General features: G+C 43.7%; 1 protein-coding gene across 2 annotated transcripts; it reads right to left on the bottom strand.

Annotated features, from left to right (window-relative positions):
- Positions 1 to 9,881: 9,881 nt before the first annotated feature.
- On the bottom strand, positions 9,882 to 16,215 carry LOC123128327 (probable RNA-dependent RNA polymerase 1). 2 transcript variants are annotated; one of them, XM_044548295.1, is made up of 5 exons: positions 15,948 to 16,215; positions 14,519 to 15,066; positions 11,956 to 13,802; positions 11,537 to 11,687; positions 9,882 to 10,955 (listed from the first exon to the last, which is right to left on the bottom strand). In XM_044548295.1, exons 2-5 carry the CDS (start codon positions 15,044 to 15,046, stop codon positions 10,131 to 10,133), a joined length of 3,351 nt encoding a protein of 1,116 aa, XP_044404230.1. In that variant the 5' UTR covers positions 15,047 to 15,066; positions 15,948 to 16,215; the 3' UTR covers positions 9,882 to 10,130. The 2 variants fall into 2 exon arrangements, with proteins under 2 accessions (XP_044404230.1, XP_044404231.1); XM_044548296.1 differs by having other exon boundaries at positions 15,952 to 16,215.
- Between the last annotated feature and the right edge of the window lie 864 nt (positions 16,216 to 17,079).

Here is a 17,079-nt window from a genome sequence, read left to right as displayed (position 1 = left end):
CACGGCTAAGGAACGATCACGAGGATCAACTTGTGTGTCATGGGGTGCCCCCTTGCCTCAGTATATAAAGGAGGGAGAGGGGAGGTGCGGCCGGCCCTATGGGTGCGCCTGGAGGAGTCCTACTCCAACCAGGAGTAGGACTCCCCCCTCTTGCCTTGTTGGAAAAGGAAGGAGGAAGGGAGAAAGAGGAAAGGGGGGCGCCGCCCCCACTTCCTTGTCCTATTCGGACTAGGGGGCAGGGGCGCGCGGCCTGCCCTGGCCGGCCCTCCTCTTCTCCCTTATGGCCCATGTAGGCCCAATAACCCCCGGGGGGGTTCCGGTAACCCCCCGGTACTCCGGTAAAATCCCGATTTCACCCGGAACGTTTCCGATATCCAAATATAGGCTTCCAATATATCAATCTTTATGTCTCGACCATTTCGAGACTCCTCGTCATGTCCGTGATCACATCCGGGACTCCGAACAACCTTCGGTACATCAAAACACAAAAACCCTAATTACAATCGTCACCGAACTTTAAGCGTGCGGACCCTACGGGTTCGAGAACTATGTAGACATGACCGAGACACGTCTCCGATCAATAACCAATAGCGGAACCTGGATGCTCATATTGGCTCCTACATATTCTACGAAGATCTTTATTGGTCAGACCGCATAACAACATACGTTGTTCCCTTTGTCATCGGTATGTTACTTGCCCGAGATTCGATCGTCGGTATCTCAATACCTAGTTCAATCTCATTACCGGCAAGTCTCTTTACTCATTCCGTAATACATCATCCTGCAACTAACTTATTAGTTGCAAAGCTTGCAAGGCTTGAGTGATGTGCATTACCGAGAGGGCCCAGAGATACCTCTCCGACAATCGGAGTGACAAATCCTAATCTTGAAATACGCCAACCCAACAAGTACCTTCAGAGACACCTGTAGAGCACCTTTATAATCACCCAGTTACTTGTGATGTTTGGTAGCACACAAAGTGTTCATTCGGTAAATTGAAGTTGCATAATCTCATAGTCATAGGAACATGTATAAGTTATGAAGAAAGCAATAACAACAAACTAAACGATCAAGTGCTAAGTTGACGGAATGGGTCAAGTCAATCACATCATTCTCCTAATGATGTGATCCCGTTAATCAAATGACAACTCATGTCTATGGTTAGGAAACATAACCATCTTTGATTAACGAGCTAGTCAAGTAGAGGCATACTAGTGACTCTATGTTTTTGTCTATGTATTCACACATGTATTATGTTTTCGGTTAATACAATTCTAGCATGAATAATAAACATTTATCATGATATAAGGAAATAAACAATAACTTTATTATTGCCTCTAGGGCATATTTACTTCAGTCTCCCACTTGCACTAGAGTCAATAATCTAGATTACACAATAATGATTCTAACACCCATGGAGCCTTGGTGCTGATCATGTTTTGCTCGTGGAAGAGGCTTAGTCAGCGGGTCTGCAACATTCAGATCCGTATGTATCTTGAAAATTTCTATGTCTCCCACTTGCTAAATCCCAAATGGAATTGAAGCGTCTCTTGATGTGTTTGGCTCTCTTGTGAAATCTGGATTCCTTTGCCAAGGCAATTGCACCAGTATTGTCACAAAAAGATTTTCATTGGACCCGATGCACTAGGTATGACACCTAGATCGGATATGAACTCCTTCATCCAGACTCCTTCATTTGCTACTTCCGAAGCAGCTATGTACTCCGCTTCACATGTAGATCCTGCCACGACGCTTTGTTTAGAACTGCACCAACTGACAGCTCCACCGTTCAGTAAAAACATGTATCCAGTTTGCGATTTAGAATCATCCGGATCAGTGTCAAAGCTTGCATCAACGTAACCATTTACGATGAGCTCTTTGTCACCTCCATATACGAGAAACATATCCTTAGTCCTTTTCAGGTATTTCAGGATGTTCTTGACCGTTGTCCAGTGATCCACTCCTGGATTACTTTGGTACCTCCCTGCTAGACTTATAGCAAGGCACACATCAGGTCTGGTACACAACATTGCATACATGATAGAGCCTATGGCTGAAGCATAGGGAACATCTTTCATTTTCTCTCTATCTTCTGCGGTGGTCGGACATTGAGTATTACTCAACTTCACACCTTGTAACACAGGCAAGAACCCTTTCTTTGCTTGATCCATTTTGAACTTCTTCAAAACCTTGTCAAGGTATGTGCTTTGTGAAAGTCCAATTAAGCGTCTTAATCTATCTCTATAGATCTTAATGCCCAATATGTAAACAGCTTCACCGAGGTCTTTCATTGAAAAACTCTTATTCAAGTATCCCTTTATGCTATCCAGAAATTCTATATCATTTCCAATCAATAATATGTCATCCACATATAATATCAGAAATGCTACAGAGCTCCCACTCACTTTCTTGTAAATACAGGCTTCTCCAAAAGTCTGTACAAAACCAAATGCTTTGATCACACTATCAAAGCGTTTATTCCAACTCCGAGAGGCTTGCACCAGTCCATAAATGGATCGCTGGAGCTTGCACACTTTGTTAGCTCCCTTTGGATCGACAAAACCTTCTGGTTGCATCATATACAACTCTTCTTCCAGAAATCCATTCAGGAATGCAGTTTTGACATCCATTTGCCAAATTTCATAATCATAAAATGCGGCAATTCCTAACATGATTCGGACAGACTTAAGCATCGCTACGGGTGAGAAGGTCTCATCGTAGTCAATCCCTTGAACTTGTCGAAAACCTTTTGCAACAAGTCGAGCTTTGTAGACAGTAACATTACCGTCAGCGTCAGTCTTCTTCTTGAAGATTCATTTATTCTCAATTGCTTGCCGATCAACGGGCAAGTCAACCAAAGTCCACACTTTGTTCTCATACATGGATCCCATCTCAGATTTCATGGCTTCTAGCCATTTTGCAGAATCTGGGCTCACCATCGCTTGTTCATAGTTCGTAGGTTCATCATGATCTAGTAGCATGACTTCCAGAACAGGATTACCGTGCCACTCTGGTGCGGATCTTACTCTGGTTGATCTACGAGGTTTGGTAGTAACTTGATCTGAAGTTTCATAATCATTATCATTAGCTTCATCACTAATTGGTGTAGGTGTCACAGAAACCGGTTTCTGTGATGTACTACTTTCCAATAAGGGAGCAGGTACAGTTACTCATCAAGTTCTACTTTTCTCCCACTCACTTCTTTCGAGAGAAACTCCTTCTCTAGAAAAACTCCGAATTTAGCAACAAAAGTTTTGCCTTCGGATCTGTGATTGAAGGTGTACCCAACAGTCTCCTTTGGGTATCCTATGAAGACACATTTCTCCGATTTGGGTTCGAGCTTATTAGGTTGAAGCTTTTTCACATAAGCATCGCAGCCCCAAACTTTCAGAAACGACAACTTTGGTTTCTTGCCAAACCACAGTTCATAAGGCGTCGTCTCAACGGATTTCGATGGTGTCCTATTTAACGTGAATGCAGCCGTCTCTAAAGCATAACCCCAAAACAATAACGGTAAATCAGTAAGAGACATCATAGATCGCACCATATCTAATAAAGTACGATTATGACGTTCGGACACACCATTACGCTGTGGTGTTCTGGGTGGCGTGAGTTGCGAAACTATTCCGCATTGTTTCAAATGTAGACCAAACTCGTAACTCAAATATTCTCCTCCACGATCAGATTGTAGATACTTTATTTTCTTGTTACGATGATTTTCAACTTCACTCTGAAATTCTTTGAACTTTTCAAATATTTCAGACTTATGTTTCATTAAGTAGATATACCCATATCTGCTTAAATCATCTGTGAATGTGAGAAAATAACAATATCCGTCACGAGCCTCAACATTCATTGGACCACATACATCTGTATGTATGATTTCCAACAAATCCGTTGCTCTCTTCATAGTACCGGAGAACGGTGTTTTAGTCATCTTACCCATGAGGCACGGTTCGCAAGTACCAAGTGATTCATAATCAAGTAGTTCCAAAAGTCCATCAGTATGGAGTTTCTTCATGCGCTTTACACCGATATGACCTAAACGGCAGTGCCACAAATAAGTTGCACTGTCATTATCAACTCTGCATCTTTTGATTTCAACATTATGAATATGTGTATCACTACTATCGAGATTCATCAAAAATAGACCACTCTTCAAGGGTGCATGACCATAAAAGATATTACTCATATAAATAGAACAACCATTATTCTCTGATTTAAATGAATAATCGTCTCGCATCAAACAAGATCCAGATATAATGTTCATGCTCAACGCTGGCACCAAATAACAATTATTTAGGTCTAATACTAATCCCGAAGGTAGATGTATAGGTAGCGTGCCGACCGCGATCACATCGACTTTGGAACCATTTCCCACGCGCATCGTCACCTCGTCCTTAGCCAATCTTCGCTTAATCCATAGCCCCTGTTTCGAGTTGCAAATGTTAGCAACAGAACCAGTATCAAATACCCAGGTGCTACTGCGAGCATTAGTAAGGTACACATCAATAACATGTATATCACATATACCTTTGTTCACTTTGCCATCCTTCTTATCTGCCAAATACTTGGGGCAGTTCCGCTTCCAGTGACCAGTCTGCTTGCAGTAGAAGCACTCAGTCTCAGGCTTAGGTCCAGACTTGGGTTTCTTCTCCTGAGCAGCAACTTGATTGCTGTTCTTCTTGAAGTTCCCTTTCTTCTTCCCTTTGCCTTTTTCTTGAAACTGGTGGTCTTATTGACCATCAACACTTGATGCTCCTTCTTGATTTCTACCTCCGCGGCTTTTAGCATCGCGAAGAGCTCAGGAATAGTTTTATTCATCCCTTGCATATTATAGTTCATCACGAAGCTTTTGTAGCTTGGTGGCAGTGATTGAAGAACTCTGTCAATGACACTATCAACAGGAAGATTAACCCCTAGTTGAGTCAAGTGATTATGATACCCAGACATTTTTGAGTATATGTTCACTGACAGAACTATTCTCCTCCATCTTGCAGCAATAGAACTTATTGGAGACTTCATATCTCTCAATCCGGGCATTTGCTTGAAATATTAACTTCAACTCCTGGAACATCTCATATGCTCCATGACATTCAAAACGTCGTTGAAGACCCGGTTCTAAGCCGTAAAGCATGGCACACTAAACTATCGAGTAGTCATCAGCTTTGCTCTGCCAGACGTTCATAACATCTGGTGTCGCTCCTGCAGCAGGCTTGGCACTTAGCGGTGCTTCCAGGACGTAATTCTTCTGTGCAGCAATGAGGATAATCCTCAAGTTACGGACCCAGTCCGTGTAATTGCTACCATCATCTTTCAACTTTGCTTTCTCAAGGAACGCATTAAAATTCAACGGAACAACAGCACGAGCCATCTATCTACAATCAAACATAGACAAGCAAGATACTATCAGGTACTAAGTTCATGATAAATTTAAGTTCAATTAATCATATTACTTAAGAACTCCCACTTAGAAAGATATCCCTCTAATCCTCTAAGTGATCACGTGATCCAAATCAACTAAACCATGTCCGATCATCACGTGAGATGGAGTAGTATCAATGGTGAACATCAATATGTTGATCATATCTACTATATGATTCACGCTCGACCTTTAGGTCTCCGTGTTCCGAGGCCATATCTGTTATATGCTAGGCTCGTCAAGTTAAACCTGAGTATTCCGCGTGTGCAACTGTTTTGCACCCGTTGTATTTGAACGTAGAGCCTATCACACCCGATCATCACGTGGTGTCTCAGCACGAAGAACTTTTGCAACGGTGCATACTCAGGGAGAACACTTATACTTTGATAATTTAGTGGGGAATCATCTTATAATGCTATCGTCAATCAAAGCAAGATAAGATGCATAAAAGATAAACATCACATGCAATCAATATAAGTGATATGATATGGCCATCATCATCTTGTGCTTGTGATCTCCATCTCCGAAGCACCTTCATGATCACCATCGTCACCGACGCGACACCTTGATCACCATCGTAGCATCGTTGTCGTCTCGCCAATCTTATGCTTCCACGACTATCGCTACCGCTTAGTGATAAAGTAAAGCAGTATAGCGCAATTGCATTGCATACAATAAAGCGACAACCATATGGCTCCTGCTAGTTGCCGATAACTTGGTTACAAAACATGATCATCTCATACAATAAAATTTAGCATCATGTCTTGACCATATCACATCACAACATGCCCTGCAAAAACAAGTTAGATGTCCTCTACTTTGTTGTTGCAAGTTTTGCGTGGCTGCTACGGGCTTAGCAAGAACCGTTCTTACCTACGCATCAAAACCACAACGATAGTTTGTCAAGTTGGTGTTGTTTTAACCTTCGCAAGGACAGGGCATAGCCACACTTGGTTCAACTATAGTTGGAGAAACTGACACCCGCCAGCCACCTGTGTGCAAAGCACGTCGGTAGAACCAGTCTCGCGTAAGCGTACGCGTAATGTCGGTCTGGGCCGCTTCATCCAACAATACCGCTGAACCAAAGTATGACATGCTGGTAAGCAGTATGACTTATATCGCCCACAACTCACTTGTGTTCTACTCGTGCACAACATCAACGCATAAAACCTAGGCTCGGATGCCAGTGTTGGGGAATGTAGTAATTTCAAAAAAAATCCTACGCACATGCAAGATCATGGTGATGCATAGCAATGAGAGGGAAGAGTGTTGTCTACGTACCCTCGTAGACCGGCAACGGAAGTGTTGACACAACGTAGAGGAAGTAGTCATACGTCTTCCTGATCCGACCGATCCAAGTACCGAACGTACGGCACCTCCGAGTTCTGCACACGTTCAACTCGGTGATGTCCCTCGAGTTCCGATCTAGCAAAACGTTGAGGGAGAGTTTCGTCAGCATGACGGCGTGATGACGGTGATGATGTTCTACCGACGCAGGGCTTCGCCTAAGCACCGCTACGATATGACCGAGGTGGAATATGGTGGAAGGGGGCACCGCACACGGCTAAGGAACGATCACGAGGATCAACTTGTGTGTCATGGGTGCCCCCTTGCCTCAGTATATAAAGGAGGGAGAGGGGGAGGTGCGGCCGGCCCTATGGGTGCGCCTGGAGGAGTCCTACTCCAACCGGGAGTAGGACTCCCCCCTCTTGCCTTGTTGGAAAAGGAAGGAGGAAGGGAGAAAGAGGAAAGGGGGGCGCCCCCCCCCCCCTTCCTTATCCTATTCGGACTAGGGGGAGGGGGCGCGCGGCCTGCCCTGGCCGGCCCTCCTCTTCTCCCTTATGGCCCATGTAGGCCCAATAACCCCCGGGGGGGTTCCGGTAACCCCCCGGTACTCCGATAAAATCCCGATTTCACCCGGAACGTTTCCGATATCCAAATATAGGCTTCCAATATATCAATCTTTATGTCTCGACCATTTCGAGACTCCTCGTCATGTCCGTGATCACATCCGGGACTCCGAACAACCTTCGGTACATCAAAACACAAAAACCCTAATTACGATCGTCACCGAACTTTAAGCGTGCGGACCCTACGGGTTCGAGAACTATGTAGACATGACCGAGACACGTCTCCGGTCAATAACCAATAGCGGAACCTGGATGCTCATATTGGCTCCTACATATTCTACGAAGATCTTTATCGGTCAGACCGCATAACAACATACGTTGTTCCCTTTGTCATCGGTATGTTACTTGCCCAAGATTCGATCATCGGTATCTCAATACCTAGTTCAATCCCGTTACCGGCAAGTCTGTTTACTCGTTCCGTAATACATCATCCTGCAACTAACTTATTAGTTGCAATGCTTGCAAGGCTTGAGTGATGTGCATTACCGAGAGGGCCCAGAGATACCTCTACGACAATCGGAGTGACAAATCCTAATCTCGAAATACGCCAACCCAACAAGTACCTTCAGAGACACCTGTAGAGCACTTTTATGATCACCCAGTTACGTTGTGACGTTTGGTAGCACACAAAGTGTTCCTCCGGTAAAAGGGAGTTGCATAATCTCATAATCATAGGAACATGTATAAGTTATGAAGAAAGCAATAGCAACAAACTAAACGATCAAGTGCTAAGCTAACGGAATGGGTCAAGTCAATCACATCATTCTCCTAATGATGTGATCCCGTTAATCAAATGACAACTCATGTCTATGGTTAGGAAACATAACCATCTTTGATTAACGAGCTAGTCAAGTAGAGGCATACTAGTGACTCTCTGTTTTTGTCTATGTATTCACACATGTATTATGTTTCCGGTTAATACAATTCTAGCATGAATAATAAACATTTATCATGATATAAGGAAATAAATAATAACTTTATTATTGCCTCTAGGGCATATTTCCTTCATTTCATTGGACTGGGGAAAAGAACTCCTGAATTGTCTACCTCATAGACAACTGGTACACCTATTTCTGACAAAGAAACCTGCTCTTCATAAGCATGACCAATGTTCAAATCAACTGGTCTAGGTGCATCACTTCTCATAACTGTAATGTTAACAACATTCTTTCCTTTACTAGCTATGTCATCCAACATTTTTTCCACCTTGTCATCATCAGTTAATTCTTCCATTCCTGACACACCAACTCCTGGATCTCTAACATAATACATAAAATCCCTTGAACTATAGCCTTCTACCTCTATTAGGGCAATGAGATTCCAGAAGGTTATGTCTGATAAACAGATTGTTCTTTTCAAGTTATCTCTGTCTAGGAAATGGAACCTCACTTCACATTCTTCATCATCCAAGCTACAAATTCAGATAAAATGCATTTAACAGTGTTCACAATTATTGTTAAGAGGTCTCATTGGTGGCAACAGAAATTCAGTTTAGAGTGTTAAAATCCAGTTAACAGTGTAAACAAAATTCAGTTAACAGCATACAATTATCAATAAATTCAGTTAACAGTTAACAGTGTTCACAATATTCAGTTAACAGAGTTAAAATTGTTGGCAACAGAAATTCAGTTAACAGTGTTAAAATCCACTTAACAATCTTCAAAAAATTCAGTTAACAATATCGAGTGTTCAATAAATTCAGTACACAGTTAACAGTTTACTGAAAATTCAGTTAACAGCTAACACTAACCCTAATGCTAGAACCCTAACACTACAACCTTAGCTGTACTACAACTACCCAAGAACACCAACCATAGAACCCTAACACTACAACCCTAACCCTAGAATACCAATCGGGGAAATGACAAAGGAGGAGGATGACTTACTCCACACCGCCGAAGGAGGAGGCAAAATGGTGGCTGCCCGTCGGATTGGCCTTCACCGCCTGGGCGAACGCAGTAGCCGCCGCGTATTCCAACGACTTCGGCGGTGACAGCGGTTGGGGAAGAGGCAGCGCGCTCGACGAATTGGAGCTCCCGCAGAACTCCGGTGGATCTCCAGCACCGCCGCCAAGAGCATCCCCACCGGCAGCAACTCCCCCGCCCCCGTCCACGCCGCTAGGTTTCGTCGTCGCCATGGATTGGAGCTGGAGGGAGAGGACGGAGCAGATCTGGTCTGGTCGGGCGCCGTCGGTCGGTCGGTCCGGCTCGACAAGATGTACGCTCAAATTGCGCCGTCAGCGCGTCCGTTACGCCACGTCACGCATATTGGGCCCCACATGTCGGAAACGCCCTCAACCGCGCGGAATTACATGTTCAATGCAATTTACAAAATTGTTACTGAATCCGCGGTGGCTTTTGTAAATGATTAGCGACCACGTTGTTTTCTGCAAGATAAGCCCCAAATGTGATGGTTTCTTGCAATTCACTCCATATGCTTGTGTTAAAAACGTTCTTATATTTTGGGACGGAGGGAGTACTTGTCATACAATCAAGCTGAAGTTGGGTCTTCCATACATTTCAAATTTTCAACGCAATGCAGTACGAATATGACCTAAAAGCAGGGGAAACCTGGGTAAGATTACAGATCAAACCACAGAAATACATTCAACGACGGCATCCAAATGCCCACACACTTCTGCTTGCCCACAAGGTTCGCAGTACTTCGTAGGCTCGTAGCCACATGTACATTAACACATCTGAGTCAACAATTACAATTGCTCTTCGGCGATCATTCTAGCACAAGAATCGACATGTTCAAATATATGTACAAGACCAACAACGACCTGATGGTCGCACTCAGCCGAATATCGTGCTTCGTCTCATTCTGTTCTCGAGATTGAGCATCTTCCTGACAAAGTTCTTCTTCCGCTTGATGAGAATCAGCTTGTCATAGACACACCACGGAAAGCTGATGAAGTGTGGCCGGTGATCATATCCTTCATTGTAGCAACCCCAGTACTCAGGGTGATAGGTAACATGATACCAAGCGGATGCCTTGGCGTCCGAGGCCTCGTGACCACCTCCGCTCTCATCTGAACCCATCTCGCTGAACCATGACCTTGCTTCCTTCCGCAAAGATTTCACCGCCAGCCTGATAGCATCGGCGTCGTTCTTCTTGGTAAAATTATTTGCCATCTTAAGAATGCATCCACTTATTATCTCAGCCTCGCTATTTATTCCGTAGTGCTCCATCAGATTACCCAGCTTGAAGTCATACTGTTCCTTGAACCACACAGCTTCGGTAATGTAGTCTTGGTAGCCATCAACTATCAAATCAGTGTCATAGGACCGCCTTGCCACATCCTTTGTGAAGTGTCCAATGTGAGGGTTCTGCTTCTTAATTTCCCGGTAGAGCTTCCCTATTACTCCCTTGGATACATAGTTAGCCCTGTCGAGCTTCTCCATGAAATCTGGGTACTCCTTCACATGTAGTTCAGGCGGAATTTGAGCCGGCACTCCTGTCTTTGGGTAATCAACAGCAATGGAGAAGAGCTCTGCCAGCTTAATGCATGGTGTACTTTCAGCCTTCAGGATTTCCCTATCCGCAAAGACTACGTGTGCGTTGGCAATGATTCCCAGACTCTCGTTAACTATGTAATTTGTGAAATACTCATGTACTTCCTGCATGATATTAGAGTGGTTCCAAAGCAGGGTGTCAGATTTGTTTTACAAGATGCTTGGAATTTCCTTGCAAGTAATAGACAATGAGAAGAAACAGATTTATCTTCCTACTTCCTCCGATCCAAAACGTAGGTCCTTGTAGTCTTTTCAATTCCATCCAAAATGTAGGTCCTTCTACATTCACAATACACTTCTCATGTGTTCCAATCTAGCCCCACATTAGTTTCATCAAAGAATTGAGCCTATACTGTAGCACTTATTGTATTGGAAGGAACAGAGAGCACATGAAATGAATGAAGGGTAACATTGGCATGTTACCACCACCTCTAGTTCATGTGCTCAACTCTAAAAAGATCTACATTTTGGACTGGCGGAAGTACAAACAAATAAATTAAAACCCTGCAGACTCAGAAAATAGGTTTAAGTAGTCAACTCTTCAGAAATGCAAGAACCAGAATCGAAAGGAAATTCACAATCAGAAGCACGACTAAATGACAGTTCATGGCAACAGCCAACAGGTGTACAGACGTTATCGTGAATGGCATGAAAAATGAACAATCTGGGCTACAAACATAAAATACCTCAATCATAACATCATGATCTAATGTTTCTGTTGGTGCTGGAGTATAGTCCATAGGCGCCACCATACGAGTTGGAATGAGATCTGGGTCCCATGAAACAAAATATATGTCCCCATCAAGATCACTCCCTGAACATTCATTAGGATGAGGCCTGCACGAACAAAATTCGACATTGATTTCAATAACAAAGGACAAACAAAACAAGAGTAGTACATCCAAGAAATAGTGAAGGATCACATGACATCCATGAGGAGCGCCTAAACTTCACTAGCAAAAGGTTCTTCGATTTAAATGTACAAAGCTATTTCACTTTCAACTGATGCTTTCTACCAAATCAGAAAGAACATTATTCCAGAAATGAGATTTTGCTAAAAAAAAGTTACTGGAAAACATAGAAGAATGCATTACTAAATACTTGCCTTGGCCCCAGCTGTGGAAAGACAACACAGTTAACCATGTGGCCCAAAAGAGGACTTTGAACAGCCTGGAGAATACGGATATCACCAGGGTGGATGCAAGGGTTTTTGGCAACGACAACTTTTCCAGTTACGATGGACTTTCCACGGTTATCTGCACTATTAGAAACTTGAATGAATACCTGTCCATACTCCAGTGTGCGGGTTTCATCCAGGCATCCCATCATTGCTCGCCCTTTTGGGACAAATATCCTTGACCTCGTTTTCAATTCTAGCAGCTTGGATGCTCTAAAGGTTTGTAGAAGCATAGAAACATATGGTTCAAGATCCGGCTGGTAGCCACATAACAGCAACTCTTTAACAACATTTGTAACCTCACCCATGGGCATAAGCTCAATTGCATCAATAGCAGCTTGTGGTTCAGCTACCATTCTGTTCAACTGCTTCACAGCTTCTTGTTGCTTCAGTTCAAATATGCTATCTCTGACTCCGAGTGTCGAAAGAAGAGTGATTAACTGCCGGTTCAGGAAACATGGCTGGTACTTGCTGTATGCAAGGACATCAAGTGTGATGTTTTCTGACTGAAACTTTGACATACTTTTTCTTAAAGATAGTTTCCAGCGTGATGTTGGATCAATAGCGACAACACCTTTGTAACCTCCATACCTTATTTGAAAAGCGGAGGGAGTAAAGCAGGTCAAGTTGCACTTCTTAGACACTTCATCTGCAAAATCAGCTGAAATGGTTCCAATTCCATCCGAGAATACATACTTTGTTCCGTTTGTTACATCTGGAGCTTCTTTCACCTCGTACTTATGCACTTTCAAAGTTTCTGTTGAGGAACTAAAAGACTGGCCAAGCCTTGCAGCATACTTTGCCACATTTCTAATATTACGGAAGTCCCCCATCCACTCCCTGATGTCACTGGCAGATAACCCCGTTCGAGAAGCAAACATCCATGCAGAGTTATCTCGGAGCTGGCTTGAAGAAAAAGCCAGAAAGTCAAAGTGCTTGTCACCGATAGTGATGCCATTTGAAAGGACCGAAAGAACTCTGTTATAAAGAGCAGTCCTCCTTGTATTATTTCCTGGAGCAGAGCGTTGTGATAAATCAGTTGAACGAAGCTTCTCACAGTCCTCATCAACAAACGAAATCCGAAGGAAGTTATCCAAATCAGCAGCGTAATGCCGTACAACACGATTCGAGACATTAATCTCAGGACCATAAAAGTACACTTTCGCAGGGGTAATTTGCACCCTGTAGACATATACCAACCCATCATCATCCAGGGTTATGTTTGGTGATTTTAACATGTAGCGTGATCTTCGATTTTTTTTGTATTGTTCAGATAACCACTTTGTTGGATTCAAACAAGTCTTTTTTAGGTATGACATCTTTTCAAGTGCACGCTTTATATGGTCAATACATTCATATCCTGGGCTGACCAGACGGTAGAAGTTGTCATCAAGTGTTGGCCCACTAAGTGTCCCATTCTGAACCAAGTGGTTGATCTTAAAGAGTATCTCGTAGGGGACATCAGTGAAATGATGAGATTTCACAACTGGAACAAAGCAAGTATTGCTTGAATATGAATGTCCATGCTGGAGATGGAAGACGTCATCGTGTACTTCATAGTAAACAAAGTACTCTCGGATGTTCGGGAGATAACAAATATGTGGTAGCTCCAGACATAGGATATATGATTGCCCAATGCTGGCTGATGGGGTAAAATCAGTTGTTCTGGTCCACTGGTCATCTGTATCATCCCTAGAATAGTTGAATAAAGGATCATCGTACATAGAACCAGAACGGCGTATATTTTGTTCGTAAATTTTCGGAGCAGCCTGAACCTGAGAAACGGATACATTTCTCCAACTGAGGTTAACAAAAATCTCTGAGCTTTCAATAAACAGAAACAACTAGATGTAACTTAAAAATGGTTACAGATGTTGATCGGCATTTAAAGATGCATGCAACCATTGAGGAAATAATGGAAACTGTATTATAGCAATTGGTGTTCCCATCCCATCATCTTGGGCTATAAATTAAAAATCAACTAGCATAACTTTATATAGATTGATTATCACTTTATCAGTACTCTAGAGAATTATTGTTGTACACTTAACAACACATAAACATTTTCCCAGTATATATATAACAGAAGAATCAAGAAAGAGCAAACACTAACAGCAAGGCTGAACTCTACAAAATTCAAGTGCACCTCCAGGCTCCAGCATTCCAAATACAGCAAATGATCAATGACCAAAAGGCAACAAAGTGAAATGTAGCAATTATATTGTTTCTGGCACAAGTTGACAAGCAGAAGAAACATGTGTAAACTATTTTAATATTTACAAAAACAAAATTACATCTGTCATGCAGAAGCTGTAATATGAAGACAATAGTTATACACTTGAAAACAATGTGAACACAGTAATGTACTTATACTGTACTCTACAATTCGCAGCAACAGAAAAGGAAAAATGATATGCAAGTAAAAATACTACTATGAATTCATGAAAAGCATGTCAAGCATACATATACATGTGTTGTACAACCAACATACCTGAATCAGAAGGAACTTTTTTTGCAACCCAGGTGGACGATGAAGCTGGATCTCCCATATGCTCTCATAGGAGAGTTCAAGTTTGTATTTCTTCGAGTTGTAGATCAGGCAAAAGTCAATCCTCTTCATAGCAAATCCAAACTCAACGGAAACATTTGTTCCGCTCCACAGAACAGATAGAACTTTTTCCCTCAGAAGGCAGCCAAAATGCAGTGTTGCATCCTGTAGATTAAAAATCGTAGTTCTCGGTCTTGGAACAATGTCACGCTCTGCATATCGGGCCTTCAGATGATTACTTCCACTCCTAAGTGCATTCCGTCGGGCCGCATTCAACACCAGCGAAGCATGTGCCTCAGACTGGAACTGAACAATGGCAAAAGATTTTGAGTTTGCAGAGATGTTCTTTGGAGGCCTGAGCTTGATCGCAAAGACGTTGCCAGTACCAACAATTTTTTCCAACAAATCCTTGACATGGTCAGCATTGACAGTTGAAGGAAACCCTGACACCTGAATAGTCTTGCCGCCCATGGTGATGGTGCATACCAAAACTACATGAGGGCATAATCATGATAAAAAAACAGTCAGCCACTGGAAAGCATAGACAGATCTGCAGATATATGTCAGGTCTTCTACGTATTTAGGAAGAAATCCATGTTGCAGTTTTACATTTGAGTTGTTTTATTTGGATCTCTAAACTAATAAAGAAGTAAGGAATGTCAAACACTGGTACTAGTAATAAATACATAAACAATCAAACGGTTTCACCCAAAACTAAGTAGATCCGTATGCAACGGTTTCACCCAAAACTAAGAACTGCAGTGGCATAAATCCTATCACAATGCAGTAGCATAAACATGCCGACAAAAGAACAGAAATCCCACTTCATCAGGCACTAGCAAACAGACAGCTCGGGTAAAGCAAGAAACCAAGAACTGCTAAAAAGGTCAACGGCAAAAAATAGGCGAACGGCAAAAAATAGGCGAACCCCAAAAAATTGTCGATAAAACAATCAGGGACGTACATTTCCCCCGAGCTCTACACCCGCTACGATTCTTCACCTGCCCTGTTTATTCGTTCCGAAAAGAAATGCAACGCCCTCTATTATTGGCGAAGCAGGGGCGGGCCGAGCGTGGGGTTTGGGGGTTTAGTTGGATTCCCGCAAAATTCAGGAAAACAAGCCGCGCTCGAACCTGGGCACCAAATCCCATCGCAAAAACTGTGATCGATCTAACCTAGACGAAGTAAACTCCGATTGATCCCGCGCGCTGCAGAGGAAGAGCCTAACGGAGCCGCGGACGAAGCGAGCAAGCTGCGAACGATTCGCGGCCCGGCTGCTCAATGCCACCACAGCAGAGCAAAGATGGAAGAACCCCCAACAACGAAACGCGCTCGCGGGGATGATCCGTCCGATCGAGCTAGGGTTCCTTACCTACCAGCAGCAGAAGGAAGGGACGAAGCCGGCCCCACCCCGGCCCAGGACCAGCGGCGGGAATGGCTTTTTGTCTGCCGCTCGCTCGCTCCCGGCGCCGCCGGCGCAGCAGGTCGCGAGGCGGGGAGCGGAGAGCGGAGAGCGGCGGCGGGAGTCCGATGGATCTGAGGGTGGGAATCGGGGAGGGCGGATGGGCGAGGGGAGGGGAGGGGAGACGGAGCTGACGATTGCCCGATGGTTTTGTCGCCGAGGCGGAGGCGAGGAGACTGCGGAGGAGGACTTGAGGAGTGTCGGTCAATGTGCACGTAATATTAAAAGCAACTGGGTTGGTGGGGCCGGGGGGTGCGGGGTATGGAATGGAGGGGCTCCGAAATGTCCAAGGTTCGTTAGTTGCGCTCCGAAATGTTCAACGGATAGGCAGACAATAAAAAGTCCCATTTCTATTTTTTTATTTTTTAGTTTTTTAGATAATGCGCTAGCTTTATTTCGATCAACTCAATCAAACAGAGAAACATCGTCAACAATCAATCCACGGATTGATTGAGGTGGGTTATCCATCCACAATGACGGAGGATGAACCCTTGCCGTGCTCGTTAGCTCATGGGCAACACTATTTATGGCACACATATAATGCTCGATAATAATTTTCTCATCTTCAATGATTGGAGCAGCCGCGGTAGAAGCATGAGCTCCCCCATTCATAAAGTTCACCAGCTCCACACAATAGACTGCGTCATGAGGTACCAAACTCGGATATTCGAAATAGCTCCATGCCTCACTTAAGCACCATGGCCTCCACGGTTTGAGGATCGATGGTCAATCCAATATGCAGGTTATGTGCTGCAATGAAATCCACTTGGTCATTCCGAACAACCAGTGCCGAAGCGAGGATCCACCCAAGCCCAGGCTAGCCTTGCATCTACAATGATCACTGTTGCTACAATCAACGAAGGGATTGCTTGTTGAGCCTCGGGCCATGGCCCTGGCAGCCTGAGGCCTGCCTATGCCCTTGTGAACAATGGCTTCACAAGTTGTAGAACCGTCCTCGTACGAAAAGGACGCATCAACATTGAGCTTTAGCATGCCGGTTGGAGGTTTTTCCATGAGGGTTGTTGTGTCGGATGAGCTAATG

The sequence above is a fragment of the Triticum aestivum genome, chromosome 6A (assembly GCF_018294505.1).
Source record: "Triticum aestivum cultivar Chinese Spring chromosome 6A, IWGSC CS RefSeq v2.1, whole genome shotgun sequence".
Taxonomy (NCBI): domain Eukaryota; kingdom Viridiplantae; phylum Streptophyta; class Magnoliopsida; order Poales; family Poaceae; genus Triticum; species Triticum aestivum.
The sequence above is the reverse complement of the archived record's forward strand: the minus strand, read 5'-3'. Positions and strand labels throughout refer to the sequence as shown.

Coding starts and splice junctions, on each gene's coding strand:
- LOC123128327 (XM_044548295.1), bottom strand. CDS start 15,046: ATGGGCGGCAAGACTATTCAGGTGTCAGGGTTTCCTTCAACTGTCAAT. Junction 13,803..14,518: donor AAAAGTTCCTTCTGATTCAG/GTATGTTGGTTG, acceptor TCCGTTTCTCAG/GTTCAGGCTGCTCCGAAAAT. Junction 10,956..11,536: donor ATCATGATGTTATGATTGAG/GTATTTTATGTT, acceptor AATATCATGCAG/GAAGTACATGAGTATTTCAC.